The sequence below is a fragment of the Chlamydotis macqueenii genome, chromosome 5 (genome assembly GCF_036417535.1).
Source record: "Chlamydotis macqueenii isolate bChlMac1 chromosome 5, bChlMac1.mat, whole genome shotgun sequence".
NCBI lineage: Eukaryota > Metazoa > Chordata > Aves > Otidiformes > Otididae > Chlamydotis > Chlamydotis macqueenii.
Window position 1 is genome coordinate 24,642,039 of NC_141560.1, and position 17,904 is coordinate 24,659,942.

The following is a 17,904-nucleotide window of genomic DNA, read 5'->3' on the forward strand; positions in this document are numbered from 1 at the left end:
AGCAGAAGAAAAGGATAGGATAAACTCACTCAAAGAAACTATTCTCTTGCTTTTGACTAGATAACTTGTCCAGGTGAAAGGAGTGCTGATTGTGTGTTCTGCCACGGATGAGGCTTTTAAAATCTCTCTTGAGCAAAGTCCATGAGCTACCATGTTCTCATAGTAGCAGAGTCACGCTATGGTGCTCTTTGCAGACTAGATGCATCATTGGGGCACTTACCTTGGTAAATGGTAAGTAAAGAAAGATCAGCTGTACAAAATAGACACAGAGAAGGAATCCTGTCTACCTCTGATCAGCTGACAGTGACTTCTGTGATGCCCTGGTGAGAGGGTGGAGGAAAACCAGTGACACAAATGCTCCTAATTCTTCCTGATGAAGATGTGAAAGAAGAGAGAATGCACTATCTACGGGTGAGGTCGTATTCATTTAAGAAGTCTCTTCAATGAAGATGGACCAGACATCTTGCAGGGAAAAGAGCATCATTCACTATTACTCATCGACCTCGGTTTGTTCATTACAATTACAATGGAAAGACAGTCTCAAAACCGACTTTAACCTCAGACCTTCCTTTCTTGTATTTCAATGGAGAAACACATGAAAAGGTGCCCGCTTTTCTGCCTGCAAAGGTTACTAGAAAATATCTCATTGACTTCTGTGGGGTGCAAGAGCAGAGGAAGAGGTGATGAGAAACAGGCAGAGAAACAGGCAGGTTACTCAGTCCTCCATCTGTAATTTGACTGAGCTCCTTAGGCAGAGAAAGAGCTTCATGCTGACTTATGAGGCAGCTGAGAAGACACACTTAAGGTTCTGTCCTTGTCGGGCACACCAAACTCGCATTTCCCCTCTCTTGAGAGGTCTCTGGCATGTCTCTAACTGATGCCACATGAACTTCGCCATGGATAGAAAGGAAGTAGAGAGGAGGAAGAGCAGAGAGTGAGGAAATGTTCAGATTTCAGAGGTAAGTGGATGCACAAATTAAGTATAACTTATGCTGTAGCTATTTGATAGCCAGTCAACCAAGTGCAGCTTTGAGGCTCATCGATAGGGCATAGGGGAAAGGCAAGCAGCAGTGCCTCAATCAGCACTCACTGACTGGGAGGGGAGGCTTGACACACTGTACAATGGCTCAAAACCCTTTACCCCAGCATCTTCTCAGCCCTTCTGGGAAGTAATATGTTCTTTTCCTCAAGCATCTCTCAGCCACAGAGAGTCCAAAGTGCTCTCCTGACTTCATGCCACACATACAAACTATCTCACTCGTCAGGGAAATGTAGCTTCTCTGTAGGGATGAAATCTGACAGCTGTTTAATGAAGGACTACAAAACTCCACAGCAGTAGGACCAGGAAGCAAAGAAGAAAACTATTGCAAAGAAGAAAAAGGAAGATTTTGTAAAACAGAAGAAAACAATTCATGTCAGAATACTATGCAAAGCACCATGTCTGAAGCTGCTGCACTCTAACAACTGTGATCATATAAGACCTGTGATTTATATCTCCTGCATAAGGCAATAGCTGTTGGGGTAGAAAAGCTACATACCATGCATTTGGCCAGAAGAAAGTTAACATAGAAGAAACAGAGGGAAATAAGAGAGACAATAAGAATTAGAACCTGAAGTTGTTCCTTTAGGATAACAGGAACTGCCATCTTGGAACTTACCATGGGTTTATGTAATATAAGAGCATGGTTGTCTTTCACTATCTGTCTCCTTGAAGATCTCTCTAACTGTGCAGCCTATAGGAGAGTGTTTCCCAAAAGTGTTTATGTACTCTTCCCAGAAGCACAAGAACTGAGACCTCTCAGACTGATTGCTCTGTTCACATCTGTATGTGCTCCCTTTTCTGCCCCCTCCTGTCAGCCTCTGTTTTGCATCACTGACAGCTGATGTCAACTCCAGTCTTGCATTGCCTACCACGCCCAATTCAGAGGTGGCTGAGAAACTACCTCGTTGACATTGATGCCATTCCTCTCCATGTAGGCCCTGTCGTTCACCTGTCCCCCTTCCATAAACTCCATGAGAAGGACGCGCCTTGTTGAGAGCTCCCAGTAGATCCTCGGGACCTGAAAGAGGAACAGATGGGTTAGGTCAAACAACAGGCTGGGAAAGCAAGGAGAATATATCACACAACCCAGAAAAGGAGTAAAAAATGGAAGAGGCTGAAATGAGGACTTGTTTTTTTCCTGTGCACAAGGGAGGTAAATCCATTTACTAGCCTCTTCCTCAGGACAGTAGCAATGTGCGCAAGGACAAGACACCAATTCAACAGCAGCAGGATCTGTCCTTGTGCAACATTTCTGGCCATGCTCTACAGGATTTTGAGCACCTCCTGCTCCCATTGATGTCTGAGAGCTTTCTTATCTGCTCTGCAGCTCCTCTAGCTGGGCTGGTTAACTAGCACCTATTGCAAGTTCCTGAATCATCCACTCAGCTTCTTTACACAGGAACCACATCTCATTTCCTACATGCAGGGCCCACTTACGCAGCTCTAAAAATGATAAGTCATCGTCATAAATTGTTTCTCTCCAGTGCCCCTTGGAACACAAACACCTTTGAGATGACAAACCCTGCACACTTAGGCCATCTGCAATTGAACTGGGAGAAAAATCAAGTGTCACAAATAAGAGCCTTGTCACAGAAACCCTGGGAGACCTTTAACTAACTTATCGCCAAAGTGACACAGTAACAAGTATAAAATGTCAAAGCACTTTTCATTCAATCTGCAGAAAATCAAGCTGAGTGAGGTACCAGTAAGAAGCCCAGTGTCACCCAGGGAGGCAGTGACGCAGGCGCCACTCAGGCTGGCTCCCCCTTTTCCAGCTTCTCCAGGCAAATTCTTTCCATGCTGAAGTCCCTACTGTCAAGAGTCCTTTTGCTGAAGTTCTCTTTGGATATTCCTCACGTCACTGTGCTGACCAATCTCCCAAGCTGTCCAGATTTGCCTTTGCACGTAGGTGAGGCCACACAGGTACATTTTACCAAAGATATAAGGGAGCTGTGCAGCCTCCTCTCCTCACCTGCTTGACTCAGCCATGGACTCAGGACTCGCACACTGCAAGGGTCCAGCACCTTGGGGCAGGACAGGAAGAGGTAAGAGGTGTTGTCCATCTAGTGTGACCAAAGCCAGCTGAACCAGCCAGGCCACCATAGCTCCTCGTAACTCCTGAGCAAGCAGCATTTGTTTTATACTCTGCTTGTAACTACTGATAGTGTCTCAGTCCATCACAAACTGTCTGCCCCCACCACTATCCCTGTCCTAGAGAGACCATTTTCCCAATGTCACCCACTTCTACCTTATCATGTGTGTGCTTCTTTAGATCACAGACTCATTTGCTGTGCAATTCTAATGTCCCTCAGTCCCCATGTTCAACACCCCTGGAATACTTTGCCTGTTATCCTTGCATAGACTTTGGTGCCAGGGATCCACTATGGGCATGGGGGATTCACTTACTTGCACCCTTCCCAGCTTATCTAGATGTCCACTCTTTGCAGTCAGACTGGTGAGAAAGCAAATGAGCTCTAAAACTAATAGTTCCCCACCCCATCTAGCTCACTGATCCCTGCTGCTTTAGATCATTTCAGAAGATGCTCGTTCTTGTCTCAAGATTTACAGGGGCAAGTCAGTGGGCTTGTAAAGCACTATCCATGCTCTCAGAGATGCCTCTCTCACTCACAGACAAATTCTTCAGTGATTTTTTTAATTACTCACAGATGTTTGGCTGTAATGCTAGTGCATGGAAGCAATTTATCTCAGGCTTTAAAAGCTCAAATAGGTTCACAGCACAAAATCTACTTCTCAGCTTTCTAGCATGTTTAGGAAAATTAATGATACAGGAGCCCAGTTCTTCCGCTGCCTTTGGGTGATGAACATGTCTCTGAATCGACAGGTCAGACGGGAGGATCCATTATTTAGCCATCTCAAGCCATTTGTTATTGTTACACATATTGATACTCTGATAGCTCCTTAACCCAGCAAGAAAGTGACTGGCCGTCTCCATGGGGATTGACTTCACAGTATCCTAGTTACAGCTGCAACAGATACAGCTATCCAAGGTGCATCACTTCTGATAAGCGCCCACTCAGCAAAATCATTGGCCTTTGGCCTTCTGTAGCCCTGGTGGCTTTCAGCTATCTGTGTCTACGGGAAGGCCACTGCTGCCACTGGGCCCAAAGGGCTGCCCCAAACCTGAAGTCAGGTGACAAGGAAATAAAGCCCTTGCATGGAGGAAGCAAGGAGAAAATGGATGGATCAGCCTGTAAAATCTAACAAAAACTCACCTCATTTGAGACATCTGTCACTTCCATCTTGGGACTTCTGCGCAAACAGGAGGTGAAAACCTTATTTTGATGTGTGTATTTGCTGCCTTCGTGCATGTGCAAATGCAGTTATGTCAGTGACTGCGCCCACAGCACTACGTATCCTTGACCATATTTGTGTATTTCCAGAATGCACACAGTGGAGACTTGTGCCTCTGGTATGTCAGCAAAAGACTTGTGCACACGCGAGTCTGAAGATGTGACCTTTTGTCTGCAAAGGATGTGCACATGTCTGGTTGTACTTGAGACACCTGCCAGTGACCTCGGTCAGTGCGCAGCAAGAGAGATGGAATAACAGTGTCAGTGGGGAAAAGCACAATATAGGAGCAGCTGAGTTTATGTATGATGGTAACATGAAGACATTAGCCACAGATGTGTATGCAGGATGCACCCTCAACTCCAGAGTGAGTATGTGCTTTTTTTGCAGAAGGAAAGATTTGTATGAACATGCTTCCTGCTGAGATACACGGGGTATCAAATCCTACTTTACATCATCAGCTTCAGTCTAGCTTTCCTGTTTCATGTCCATTTCTTGCCCTCAGTTGAGACAAAGCCCAGGAAAAGGTACCATCAGATGGCTCAGCAAAGAATAAAATTCACAGGTCTCTGGACAAGTTCAGAAATAGTGTTTGGGAAAATGAATAGCAGGCTCCAGAGATTGCTGGCCCCAAGCCACCACTTCTCGTCCAACATATGGTGCCTACAGTAGGAAACAAACAAGGAGGAAGCATGTCTCAGAGCAGTTTCTGGTCCTTATCAGCAGAGCAGTCTAGGATGAACAAAACAGAGGGACTGAACTCCATTCTCCTGCTGTATGGTTCCTCCAAGTGGTGAATGAGGTGCACAAGATGGACAAAGTGAGACTATTAATGCATATAAATACATGGAAATATGTGTTCCCTCACCTTCAGGAAGTCAAAATTCTTGAGCATATGAGCAACCTTCTCAGCGTTTCTGCCTTCATTGAGGAAATCCAGCTCCAACGGTAGATTCTTCTTAGCTTCATCCACCAGCCACATGAACTCAAAATCTGGAAAGATCTGCTTCACAACAAAGAGGAGAACCTGAGAACAAGGAAACAAGCAATCAGCTGCATCCTGGCTCCAAAGCCGCACAGCTACACACAGTGCTGATTTGATAGGATTGTTCCATGTAACTTACAGTCAAAAAAAACAATCTGCACCCCAAGTGCTTGTAGGGTTCCTGCAGACACAACACATGGTGTCACGCCTTGGTTGTGCAACACAAATTTTGGCTTGCCCTTCCACATGGGCACATCTAGGAGTTAAATGATGGCACAGACACCAAAGGGAGCCCAGCTGCCTGTTGCCAGAGAGAGAGAACAAAGCCCTGGCGAAGAGACCACATGGCCAGATTTCACCAAGGGCATGGCCCAGGAGTGACTCTCTATTGAGTCCTATAACGCTACAGGTCACTGTTTGGCTTCATTCAAAGAGCCCTCAGATACTGCAGAAGAGGAAGATCTAAAGTAAGACTTGTCACCTCTATGCTACTTCTTCCACTGCCAAGCAAGAATTTCACTAGCATAGAAAATCCACTGGGCAGTTCAGAGAAGACAGTGGAGTCTGAATACAGGTAGTAGGCTACAGATCCTTAAAGGACACTTCTGGTGGGGGTCAGAGGGTGAGTTGCTCCTCTGTGTCAGTCACAGCCATCCTCAGCAATGCTGAGGTGGTGTTTCCTAAGTAAGTATCATATATCTACCATCTGGCATCTTCTTCTTAAAGGCATTCAGCTGCACTGGGCCTTGAAAAGCTCAGCCAAAAAGTTCCTGGAAACGTTTGCTTAAAGCAACATTTAAGGGGTGAATAATGGGCAGTCCTTCCTGAAGAAAATCAAGATTATGTGATGGGATGGCATAATCAAAGCTGCACAGCAGCCAAGCGTGCTTTCTGTTCAAATGAAAAGCCAGTTCCTCAACCAGTGCCACAAATTTACACACGCTGACAATTTGGACAGCATCTTAAGGAAAATAATTTGTTTTGCTTTTCTTAACCACTTGAGTTATAAAACAAGAATAAAACATAAAAATGCAATCCACTTTGCTGTCTTTATCTTACTTGTTCTCATACATCCATCTGAAAATGAAAACAGACTTGTCAGTGTGTGTTCCTGGACAGTTTCCCTTTCTAGATCTCCACCGTTGAGGCGGGAATTCCTGCACTGCAGGAGGAACATTTAAAGCACACACAGAAAGCTGCTATCATTGAAATGTATGACAAGAAATAAATTTATGAACCACCACTGCTCTTGTTCAGCTGAGTGAAAACGTTTGCTCTCTACCTGTCTCTACTTCTCTTATCTAAATGTCAGCTCCAAACTCAATGTTCCTTTAAAAATGTAATCACCAGGTTCCAGACACTATTGAATGATTTTTTCTACTGTTATATCTAGAGGCATAAATCCTTTCAAATTTATGTCACCCAAATGAAATGTAACCAGTGATCTTCATGAACGTGTACATAAACTTTATAGGGGCTGCAGGATTATTTCATTGGTGCCCGATGTGAGAAAATTTAAGCACTGTTTTTTGCTTTCTTTAAATGCTACTTGGGATCAATTTGCCAACTTGACCATCAGTAGGGACATACTTAACAAGTACTTGGCCTGTGCCTTTTCTGACATCTGTCTAATACATTGTCTTGAAATAAGTATGATCTAAGAAGAGCAGTGAGGTATCTCTCTCTGGATTTATCAGATGCTGTACTGAATTTTAAAGTGTCAGCACCGATGCTATGAAACCTCAAGTGAATTTAGGAATTTTCCATCTAGTTTTTCCCATGCAGATTCCTTCCCATCGGTCTCTAAATAAGACCATCTCCATCAATATTTAAATCAACATCCTACCTAGCTGCAATGTCTGTCTGATTCTTAAAGGACCAGAATCTCAGTGCACATAATCTGGCGTTCAGCGCAGTCTACACAAAGTAGACCCACACAAGGATATGATGATGCATGTAAGCCAACACTCCACAAAAAGACCCTTTAAAAACAAGACTGCATGTGTCATGTTGTGAGCTCTTGGCTCATTCATTCACGATCCTTTTACAGCCCTGGTCTTACAGTCTTTCATTACCTTGGACATCCTTCTTCCTTGACTTAGTTTCTGCCATCCTGTCCTGGGCAGGAGTGAAGGACGCCATAAGCTCCCTGAGAACTGCTGTGCATGTGATGACTCACAAAAGCAAACTCACTGGGCAGACCACTGCAGTCAGTCCTGGAGAGGACCTGAATCAAATCCAAATACACAGCTGGACCAAAAGCCAGTTCAAACAGTTCTCTGTTCTCAAACCAGAACTGAAACAGACATATCCCATCTTACTGGGATATCATTATTGAACTCAAAAATTTATTCCACTACGAGTTCAAAATAAATATTCAGATTCAAACTGATGTGCTCCAGCTGGAACCAGCTGTGCTTCTTTGCAGACTAGCCAGGATTGCTCAAAGTGGGGTGTTTTAGCTGCCTAAAGAAGCTTTAGTTATGTGCTCCTCTGAGAGGGTGCTGGCAGGATCTTAGATTCCTGATCTCCTGTGATGGAGAACTGTGTGTCATTGCATCAGCAGTACCCTCTAAACACTTATCAGACCCCCTCAGCTTAATCTCCCATGGACCTACCTGTCTGCCACTGAATGTGCACATTACCGTACTATGCACACAGATGTAGGCTTACTAGGCGAGCCAAAATCTTTAGTGTTACTGTATTATTCCCATAAGACAACATTTATATCTGCAGAGGTTTCAAAGCTACAGGATAGTGTTGTTACACCTGCTTACACCATGGGTAAATGTGGTCCCCACACATTTCAATGGCAATTGCTCTGTAAGTCAATACGCAGTTTTACCTCCATGAGCAAAATATCCTTGGAGCTCTGAGCTTGGACCTTTGGGTGCTGGATTTTCACTGCCACTGTTCTCCCATCCTGCAGCACTGCTTTGTGCACCTGGGCTAGCGATGCTGCTCCCAAGGGAGTATCCTCAAAACTTACGAAGAGCTCTTTTATCTGCCGGGAGAAGAGAAAGAGGCATCGACTTGGGGTGACAGAAACTATCCTAAGGAAAGTCTATCCACAGGCCAGAGACAGCGCATTCCGAAGCAGGGCAGACTCAGTCCTTTCATCTTTCCTCTGTCCCCTGCCTAAGTCTTGTCACTGTTTGGCCTCCCAGTGAAGCCTGCCAAGCATGGAAGTGCCCTGGAAATACTCTGCTTATGGAAACATGTGTCAGCACCCCAGCAGTGCATTTAATCGTGGAGAGGTCAAGTAGCATGTGAGCGACCCCTCTCCAGGCTGTCCTGAAAATGGGCTGGAGGGATTATGGTCAGCATCCTTGGCTGGTTTTGGGTGCAGAAGCCAACAGCTGTCCCTTTGCATGTAATACTTCTGCAGATATTTAGTATCATCCACCATCACCCCCAGAAACCTGACAATGCATATTCCCATGCAGGACAGCGGCGTCAGCTAGCTTACGTGGTGAAAGCCAGCACATGACCAGGAGGAGTGGTAAGGGCTGGATTCAGGGCAAGAGGACAAAAATTGCAACTTGTACCTCTGAATACTTGGTGTGAAAGCACGTTTCATGTGATAGACTTTCTCACACTTCCAGTAAAAGTAACTAGTGTCCTCAGCTCCGAAAAAGCACCAGGTGGGGACAGCAAAGGAAATGCAGGCAGGAAAGGGAAGTATTAGCAGCTCTGGGTATGAAACTCAGGACTAGACTACAAGGAAATTTGCAGATGAAGAAGCAGATTCACCAGGGGGATGTCCAGGAAGCAAAAACCTATACAGGCATGGCTGAGGCAATGGGAGACAGGCAAGGCCCATCTGTCCTGCATAACACAGCACCCTGCTAGAGACCCTCAGCTCAGCACTGGGCACGTCGGGCCCTGGAAACACGATTACCACAGTGGCGTGATATCAGCCTGGCTGACTAGCTAGGCCCCTCCGCACAATTAATTAGCTCAGAGAGAGTGCCAATATGGTTACGTGGCTTCAGGCACAGAGCTCGTTCACGTAATGTTAGTCAAGGGTTTCTGTCCTGCTCTGCAGAGCAAGGTGCAGACAAGCTCCGAGGTATCCAGAAGTCAGCAAAGGGAACCTGTCCCCACCCTTCCCACGGGCTGGACTGATTTCGAGTGAGCAGTTGAGAAGCCTGTAATTTATGCAGTAACAAAAAAGAAAGAATGTCAGTGCATTTTTATAACCTGCTTTTTAAAAGGTAATTAAAGACGGGAGCTGCAGCAAGCTAGTAATTAAATATGAATAAAGACCTTCTAAGCAAAGTCTTCATGCAAAGCCTTAAATGAATATTCTTTTTGCTGACAAGGAAGAAATACTATACAAGGAGCAGCCTGTTCCCTCCTGCAGCTGCCAGGGAACAAGCCCCCTCCCACACCACCCTACCTCTTCTCTCCCAGCCCCTTCCACAGAAAACTATTGCTAGCAACAAACCAGAGCACTCGCAGCAATTAGATTCCAACAGAGACTCAGCTGACTCCAGTAATTCACTAGCAAGGTGCATCTTTTTTATTTATTTTATTTTATTTGGTCCTGGTGGCAAAATCAATTAAGTAAAACAACTGCATTTAAAAACAACTAGTTATGTGTTTTTTAATTACACCAGGTCCATAATTCAAAACTATTGACACTCATGTCTCAAGGGAAAAAAAGGTTTTTCTCTCTTTTCCTCCTGCCCTTTCTTTTCTTTCTCACTTCCTGATTCTGAGATTCTCATTTCAGAAAGAAAGAAGCACCTACAGGACGACAGATGGTTCAGAGGACATGTGTTCAAGACACAGGGACTTTTACGTTTATGTGAAGTTTGTCTTATCAGCTGAAGAGAGGACCTGCTAAGGGGAAGAGACTTAAGGTGGCCAGGAGCATGCTGGGCTGTGAGATCCCATAAGGAAGGAAAAAATGCAGATAACTTGCCACAGGAGGTCAAGCTGGGGCTTTCTTCACCTGTCTCACTACCCTACGTCCCCTTATTAAAGGGATGCACCCTTCACAGAGTAGCAGCCAAGACTACTGGTCTAACTGTCATAAGGGTGGTAACATGTTCCAAAGCTTACAGCGCAGAATTGCAGGATGGTCTGAATTCAGTAAGGCACATTTCTAGTAAGACTACACATAAATTGGATAAAATTCCACCTGCTCTGGATTTCAAAAGTTTTTAATTGCCTACACTGTCAATCCAACCATTTTAACCAGTATTGAATGCATGCGGGGCGGGGGGGGGGGGCCGAGCAGGGGAGAAAGCTGCACATACTCCCTCTGGCAGGAATAATATTTACATTATCCTTGTGTGACTAAGTTTTCTACGGAAACATCATTTGAAGAAAGCTCTCTCTAGGAGTTCTTTTGGGCAGAAGGATTTTATTTAAAAATTTGGTATTTAGGACACGAAAGCCAGCTTAGCAGTCACATTCCTTAGAGCCAGCCCAGCAGCCCTGCTGCAATTCAAAGGGGAATTTGTGCGCAGCCACGGGCTGCCGGCGAGGGCAGCAAGGCAAGGGACTGCAACAGGGCCAGAGAATTGATGGCTCCTCCAGGAGCAGAAGGGTAGAGCATGCACACGGGAGAGGGAGCAGACCACAGCCAGGCCATTACATGAGCAGGTGTGAGGCTGAGATAAAGCAGCAGCACAGTTACGGCTGGGCTCCAGGACCCCCCACTTAGCAAATCACCCTCATTCATTATGAAATTGTCCTTTCGCAGCTCGCTGGAGGCAGCTAGCGCCTCTGATGGAGGCTGCGTGTCCCAGACAGGCAAAAGCGAGCGAGAGGCCATATGACATGGAAGCAGAGAAGCGGCGAGCCAGGCTCCCACACTGCGGGGTCCTTCCCAAGGGAAGGCGGCTGTACCCATTTCACGCAGGCAGGGAGTTCTTGCAGCAGGCTGCAGGCTTTTACTGCTCACAGGCACCCAGCTGATAAGCACCCTTAACAAAAACTCTAACCATCATTTCCAGGATGGATAATTAGCAAGCAAAGGTCTGGGACAGTCGAGGAGCCCAACTGACATGGTACTTAAGGAACTCTCAAGCTTCTTTCAGGCCACAGCTGGTCTCAAAGGGCCTTATCAAACTGCCTGTTACCATCTGTAATTCTGGCAGGAGATGAAACGAGCACAGTTTCCAGACAGGTTTAATAAAGGTTTAAGAGAGAGAAAAGGAAATTTAGGGCTGCTCTTTCAAAGAAGCAGGACAGCCAGCTGCAGGTTTACAGTTGGACAGGTGAGCGGTGTCCCTGCACGCAGTGGTCTCCCTCACCAGCCTTCTGCACAGCCAGCTCCCCATCGGGGATGGGCTCAACCAGCAACTGAATGTGTCACTGTACTTCACCGGCTGGAAACACAGCCCTGACTGTTTAATTCTAAAGAATGAAGCTTGTTTATTTTTAAATATGCAAAATCTTTTCATGATTGTTGGTATTAGTATTCACACCTCAGGGAGCTGATACAAAAGCTCTTACAGGATCTACTGAGACACTTATTAGTATGTATTTGTGCTGAGGTTGCACCTAGAGACCATCACTAAGCCCAGAGTGCCATTGTATGAGGCACACAGCCACCACGGGCCCTGAGCAAACTCACGCTTTCCAGGAGTCCCCAGTTGTCACCTACAGGCCTCCTCACATGCTGAAGTGCCATCCCAAAGCACATACCGCTCTGCCCAAGGTCTGTGCACACACCAGCTGCTGCCGCAATGCTGAGCATTAGAACACCTCAGTACTTTTTGTGAATCTTGTCCTTAAACACTTAGGAAGTTACTAAAAGTCAATTGGATTTAAGCTCCAAAATCCTGAGTCCTTTCTGAAAGTATTACCATACATGACCTGCCCAGCACATTCTGAGAAGCCTTTGACAGAGCTGGGATTTAACCCAGATATCCCAAGTTCCAGCCTGATGTCTTAATCTTCAAACCACAAACATTAAATGTGCATGTCTTGCTAGCTAATTTCTTTTGAAATATACTGCCTCTTAATTCCAACCTTTTTATATACATGTGCTGCAGCACATGATCAAATATTACCACCTGGTTTCAACCTGCCCACTCCACAGAGAGTTACGTTCCCTTTCCTCTCCAGAAAGGCTGCTAACAAGGTACCCTGGAGCAGGAGCCCAAGTCCCTGAGCCCCTTCCTGATCCAGCTCAATGGAACCTCATCTCAAGTAGGATGTGGTGACTCTGCTCTGCCATAGTGACCACAGCAGATGAACAGCAGCCATGTGTCAGCAGCCTGTTCAGGACAAACTTAGGGTGCAGTGGGATGCAGGATCACTAAGAGAAGGTGTCTCGGCAGCCCAGCCCTGTTTAGCTGGCAAGCTGAACCCCTTCCAGCATGGTGCTCCAGACCCCTGTATGTGGTGCAGCCAGAATGAGGCCACTATGGGGTCTAAGTAAGAATATTTTGCATTACAAGTCCTAATCAGGAGGTTCCCAGCAGAGTCCAGGACAGTTTTGAAAAATTTAGTTTTCTGCAACCACTTACAAAGAGCCTTTCCTCAACTCGGCCAGACCTGAACCATTGCAGTACAGGTGGTGTCAGTGAGGAGACTTTCAAATGTTCAGTACTTCCCAAGGGAAGAGAGTCCTTCACCAGGGCATTTCAAAACCGCCTTCGAATATTTCCTAGGATTTCAAAGGACTCTTCAACTTGGAAAGAGAGACAATGGGGAGGGAATGTCACAGAGCTCTATAAAAATCAATTCTATCATGGAGAACGGGATTGGAAATGATCGTTCACTCCACAGAAGAAGTTGGGAGCAGGAAATTGTCCATTAGCACACAAGATTACCAGATGGCAGGATTAAAGCAAGCAAAAAGAAGTATTTTTTCCCTACACCAATCAAGCTGTGGAACCCATCACCACAGGATGTTATGAATACCAGAAGTCCAGGTGGGTAGACAAGTCAATGAAAAAATCCATCACAAGTTATTAAACACCAGGATACAGTATCCAGCCCAGGAAATCTCTAACCTTCAGATTAGTAGAAGCAGGAAGATCATACCAGATAAAGCTTAAGTGTATGCCTGCCATGCTTTTATAGCCTTTGTCTCTTAGCCAACACTGGCTACAGCTGAAGGCAGAGTCATGGGCTTCAGCTTTTGATCTGATCCGTACAGCCATCCTTATGTTCTTCAGAAGCTCTTCCCACCAGACTGACCAGTCTTGATGACAGCAGGACGGACAATGGAAGAATTGCTTCACCTGCTGCTAGCCTGGCAGTTATTTGCTGTTTGACAGCCTAGAAAGTTACTGAGAGACCCTGTAAGTTTCTGAGAGTGCAAAGAGCATGGGGGAACCACAGTTGGAAGTGGCCCTGTCTCCAGTGTAAACCCTGAGCTCTGCTAACAGTGCATCTTCATGAAATGTCTGTCACACAACTTTGAGACAATAAAGTTGCTTCTGTTACCAAAAGTACAGTAAATATGCCAGAACTGAGGGTAAACATGCCACGTCAGGGGACTCTGCCAGAGTCCACCACATCTGGGGAACATACAGCAGGAGCTGAGACCACCTCAGAGGCCATCTCCAGACACTTCACTGTGCTCCACAGCTTCACCAATCACAGCTGCTGAAAATAATTCACAGAAAGGGGCCCAACAGAGATGATGCTATTCTCTTATCACCAAAAAGCAATGCAAACTGAAACATTCAAAACCACAACCACAATTTCACAGCAGATCTCGTCTTCTGATCAGAGCACACTGTAATTGCTCCCGAGTCTTGCATTTTGTATTTGGAGATAGCAATCTATGAGATGTCCTGCTATTTCAGAAAGGGCTGACTAGGCAACACAGGATTAACTTGAACTTCTTGCCTCCAGGATACTCATCACAGGCCATGATACAACAGAGCTCCATTAATAACAGTGTTGTGTTGTGATGGCCAGGAGCAGCTTGCAGTCTCCTAGCATTCTGACGCCATGCAGCAGCACAGGAAGATGCACATGAGGAAGCTGGTATAAATCCATTCAAGACAAAGGGAGTCATACAGTTGGTTCACAGCAGGTCCATGGCAGAAGCCGACAGCAAGAAAGTGATTAAGATAGGTAAATTTTGCACATCTCCTTGTGCTGTGATTCTCCAAGCTGGAATTCTCTTAATGAGGTGACTCCATTCAAACTCCCTGTTTCCTCCACTCCTGGTAGAGACAGCACTGAACAGTCTCCTTTTAATCAGGGCTCCATGGATGGCAATTTGCTAAGGTGAGCTCAGGCTGCAGGAGCTTCCTGAGATTTACACAGGGATCACACTGCCTGTAGTCTCCCAGCCGAAACAGTGTGGGGCACTGTGATAATGGTAGTAACAGTGACTCATCAGCTTGCTGGAGAACAGATGAACACAGTACCACTCTGGGAAAGGAGCAAGTTTCCCAGGGAAGTTTTGGGGGCTGCAGCTGCCTTCTCAACACTGCCCAGTACAGCATCTCCTCTATTTCATGTGGCAGAATAGCTGAAGAGTTACTCAGTTCTATGTCTGATACGGCATTTCTAAGCCTCGTGGCTTCCAGAACTTTCCGAATTCACTTTATTGGCACTAGGACCCCCCTGCTCTCAAAAGTTGGAATGCCTTTCCTGGACTAGGTTTAAGGGATGTAAACCTCATCACAGGCCAGTCATCTTTTCAAGAGTCACAGAATCAGAATCACAGAATTATCAAGATTGGAAAAGACCTAAAAGATCATCCAGTCCAACCATCACCAATACTTCTCAGCTAAATCATACCCCTCAACACAACATCCAAACGTTTCTTGAACACCCCCATGGTCGGTGACTCCACCACCTTCCTGGGCAGTGCATTCCAGTGCCTGACTACCCTTTCCGAGAAGTAATATTTCCTAATGTCCAGCCTGAATCTCCCCTGGCGCAGCTTGAAACCATTGCCTCTAGTTCTATCACAGTCTACACGAGAGAAAAGGCCGACCCCTATCTCACTACAACCTCCCTTCAGGAAGTTATAGAGAGCTATAAGGTCTCCCCTGAGCCTCCTCTTCTCCAGACTGAACAATCCCAGCTCCCTCAGCCGCTCCTCATAAGGCCTGTGCTCCAGACCCCTCACCAGCTTCGTAGCCCTCCTCTGAACGCATTCCAGGGCCTCAATGTCTTTCTTGCAGTGAGGGGCCCAGAACATACACGTAACTGTCCACGGCACCAAGGACCCACTGATCCCTGCAAGTTCTCAAGATCAGAGTTCTAGGCGCTGAGAAAATGTTACCCTGGAGTAGAGCGACCTACTTCCCAGACAGCAAATGAGGGTTTTTTCCATTGTCCCAGCCTTTCTATCCCCTCTACGAAAACAAAATGTCACAGTGTTGCTCCAAGAATTATTAAGACAGCAAAAACTGAAAGATTAGATTTATCGCAGCAGACAGTGGATTATGAAGAATAATTCATCAAACGTCAGAACAAACAGCCCACAATTTATAGGCAGCTTTGTTGAGTCAGTGAAATCTGATTGGACTTCTCCCCACCTAATGAATGCCAAGCCTAATTGATGGTTCCTAAATGTATCTGTCAAGAACATATATTTATTAATTCAATATTTTTAATAATATTGTAGATATATACAGAATAGTCGTTTTCTTCTGACTTGATTCCCTGGTGTTCATATTACATATACACCACATACAGAGGTACACACTGCATCCAAATGAATACAGGTTAAAAGGATGTGTGTGTCCTGATGCACTGAAACAATTACATATGGCTTATTACACAAAAGCCCTGCATCTGGGCCTGCAATGTGGTCCATTTCAAGGGGAGATGTGTGTTAAGGTGCCTGCCTAGAATTTGGTAGAGCTGAGCTGTAACATTGGCTCTCCCTGATAAACCATGTGATGCTGGCCCACACCATGACACAGGCTCATGCATGGATGAACAGAATTAGGGCTGTTCAGTCAGCTATAAACCTGCCCTTATCTAATTTCTCAGGACCAGATTTGTAACTTTAATATATTTTTAAAAACCTATCTGCCAGTGGTACACACTTGCTCCTGGCGTGCCAATCACTGCTAACTGGTTAGTCACTGCTAACATTGCACCACAACAGCACAAAACCAGTGCTGTCCATCAACTACCAGCCTTTCTTCTGGAAAAGGGCGGTGAGCTATCTGGGGTACGAAGTTAATCTTTTCCTGTTATTTCTACCTGATACCACTTTGGTACTCTGTGGTACTCTTTGGTACCAGCTGTACCACTGAGAATCTTCTCTGGGATCCTACCAACAGCATTTCCCAGTCACAAAGCCATGAATGTTACAGAAGATTAACTCTGCTGAAGGAAGAGTCCTTGATCCCATCATCTGGAGACCAAAGTTGGCTCATGCATTCACTGCCTGATACCTACAAATCTGGCTATTCCCTGTTCTGCTCACCTACCATCCTCTTTCTGTAGTCTCTTCTGGCTAGAAAAACAGTGGGAAAGCCAACATGAAGCTACCCTTGCTTTCAACACGTCAACCCACAACAGCTGTACAGCAACAGTATCAGTCTACTTGCTATTGTATCTTTAATTCTTACAGAGCCATACTTTGAGGAAAAGCATCTTTTATTCTATTCCTGATGACTCCTGCTTAATAGTCTGTGCTCAGACACACACATGGTAGTTTCATTTATTTTCCTAAGTAAAGTCAGATCCCTACAACAAGGCAGAAATGTCTGAGAATATCACTCATCCTGGATCGAAACCAATCTCAGTGGTGACAGCTACAACAGGCAGTAACAGCAAGGAGCAGACAGAGTTGATGCACATCTCTTGAGATCCTACCTGTGAGGTGGACCTCATCTCCCATTTGAAAGGTGAGCCACTTACCCACAGCTCCCACAAACAAACAATATTCAGTCCAATAAAGCAAGGACTGTCACAGCCAGACTGGAACCTAACTGGCTCAGGAACAACCTCCCAGCTGGCACAAGGAGATAAATGTTTTTCATCAATTAAGCTGCTGGTGTGCTACTATGCCCTACTACCTTCCAGAGACACAGGACGCTAAGATTAACAGACTAGCTCAGCACCCTGAGAATCGATGCTTTCAACAGTTGGAGTTCTACAGGTTTTCAATTAGCATCACCACAGCCTCTTCCATGCTTAGCTTCATTCAGTGGCTCTTTGTCCAATGGTTTCACAAAGCACTCTGAAAGCAGAGAGACTGCACATTAGACTTCTGACATAAGGCAGATATCAAGCTGGGTAGTAGGAAAGCAGAGCCCAGACATTACCTGCAGGGCTAGCACAACATCTGTGGTAGCACAAGCACATACAGCAAACCAGAGAGAGGTAACAGCAAAGCCGGGATGTCTCAGAACAAGTCCCTAACCCATCCACCAGTGTGAGCATTACTCCTGGTCAAAGTACTCAGCTTCAAATAATGCAAACAGCTTTCCTCCACGCCTGCAATCCTGTAACGCTGAGAATTAAATTCCAAGAAGTTCTTTCTTTCCAAAATATTGATTACCAAAGGAAAGATTTTGCTTTGGTAGTTGGAAGCTGCATCATAATTTTAAGCAGCAAGTGCAGTTCACTTCCCTACAAAGAAGGTGGAAGGTGGAAGAATCTTGCACTGCTG

At 45.5% G+C, this 17,904-nt stretch overlaps 1 protein-coding gene across 6 annotated transcripts in view; it reads right to left on the reverse strand.

Annotated features, from left to right (window-relative positions):
- The window catches only part of ADCK1 (aarF domain containing kinase 1), a 79,680-nt gene that overhangs the window by 16,131 nt on the left and 45,645 nt on the right, over positions 1–17,904 (reverse strand). For all 6 annotated transcript variants that reach the window (XM_086748935.1, XM_086748933.1, XM_086748929.1 and 3 more), the window contains exons 5-7: positions 8,182–8,340; positions 5,220–5,378; positions 1,944–2,060 (exon numbers count right to left, since the gene is read on the reverse strand). In XM_086748935.1, the coding sequence (XP_086605061.1) occupies positions 1,944–2,060; positions 5,220–5,378; positions 8,182–8,340 (435 nt within the window). The remainder of the gene's footprint in view (positions 1–1,943; positions 2,061–5,219; positions 5,379–8,181; positions 8,341–17,904) is intronic.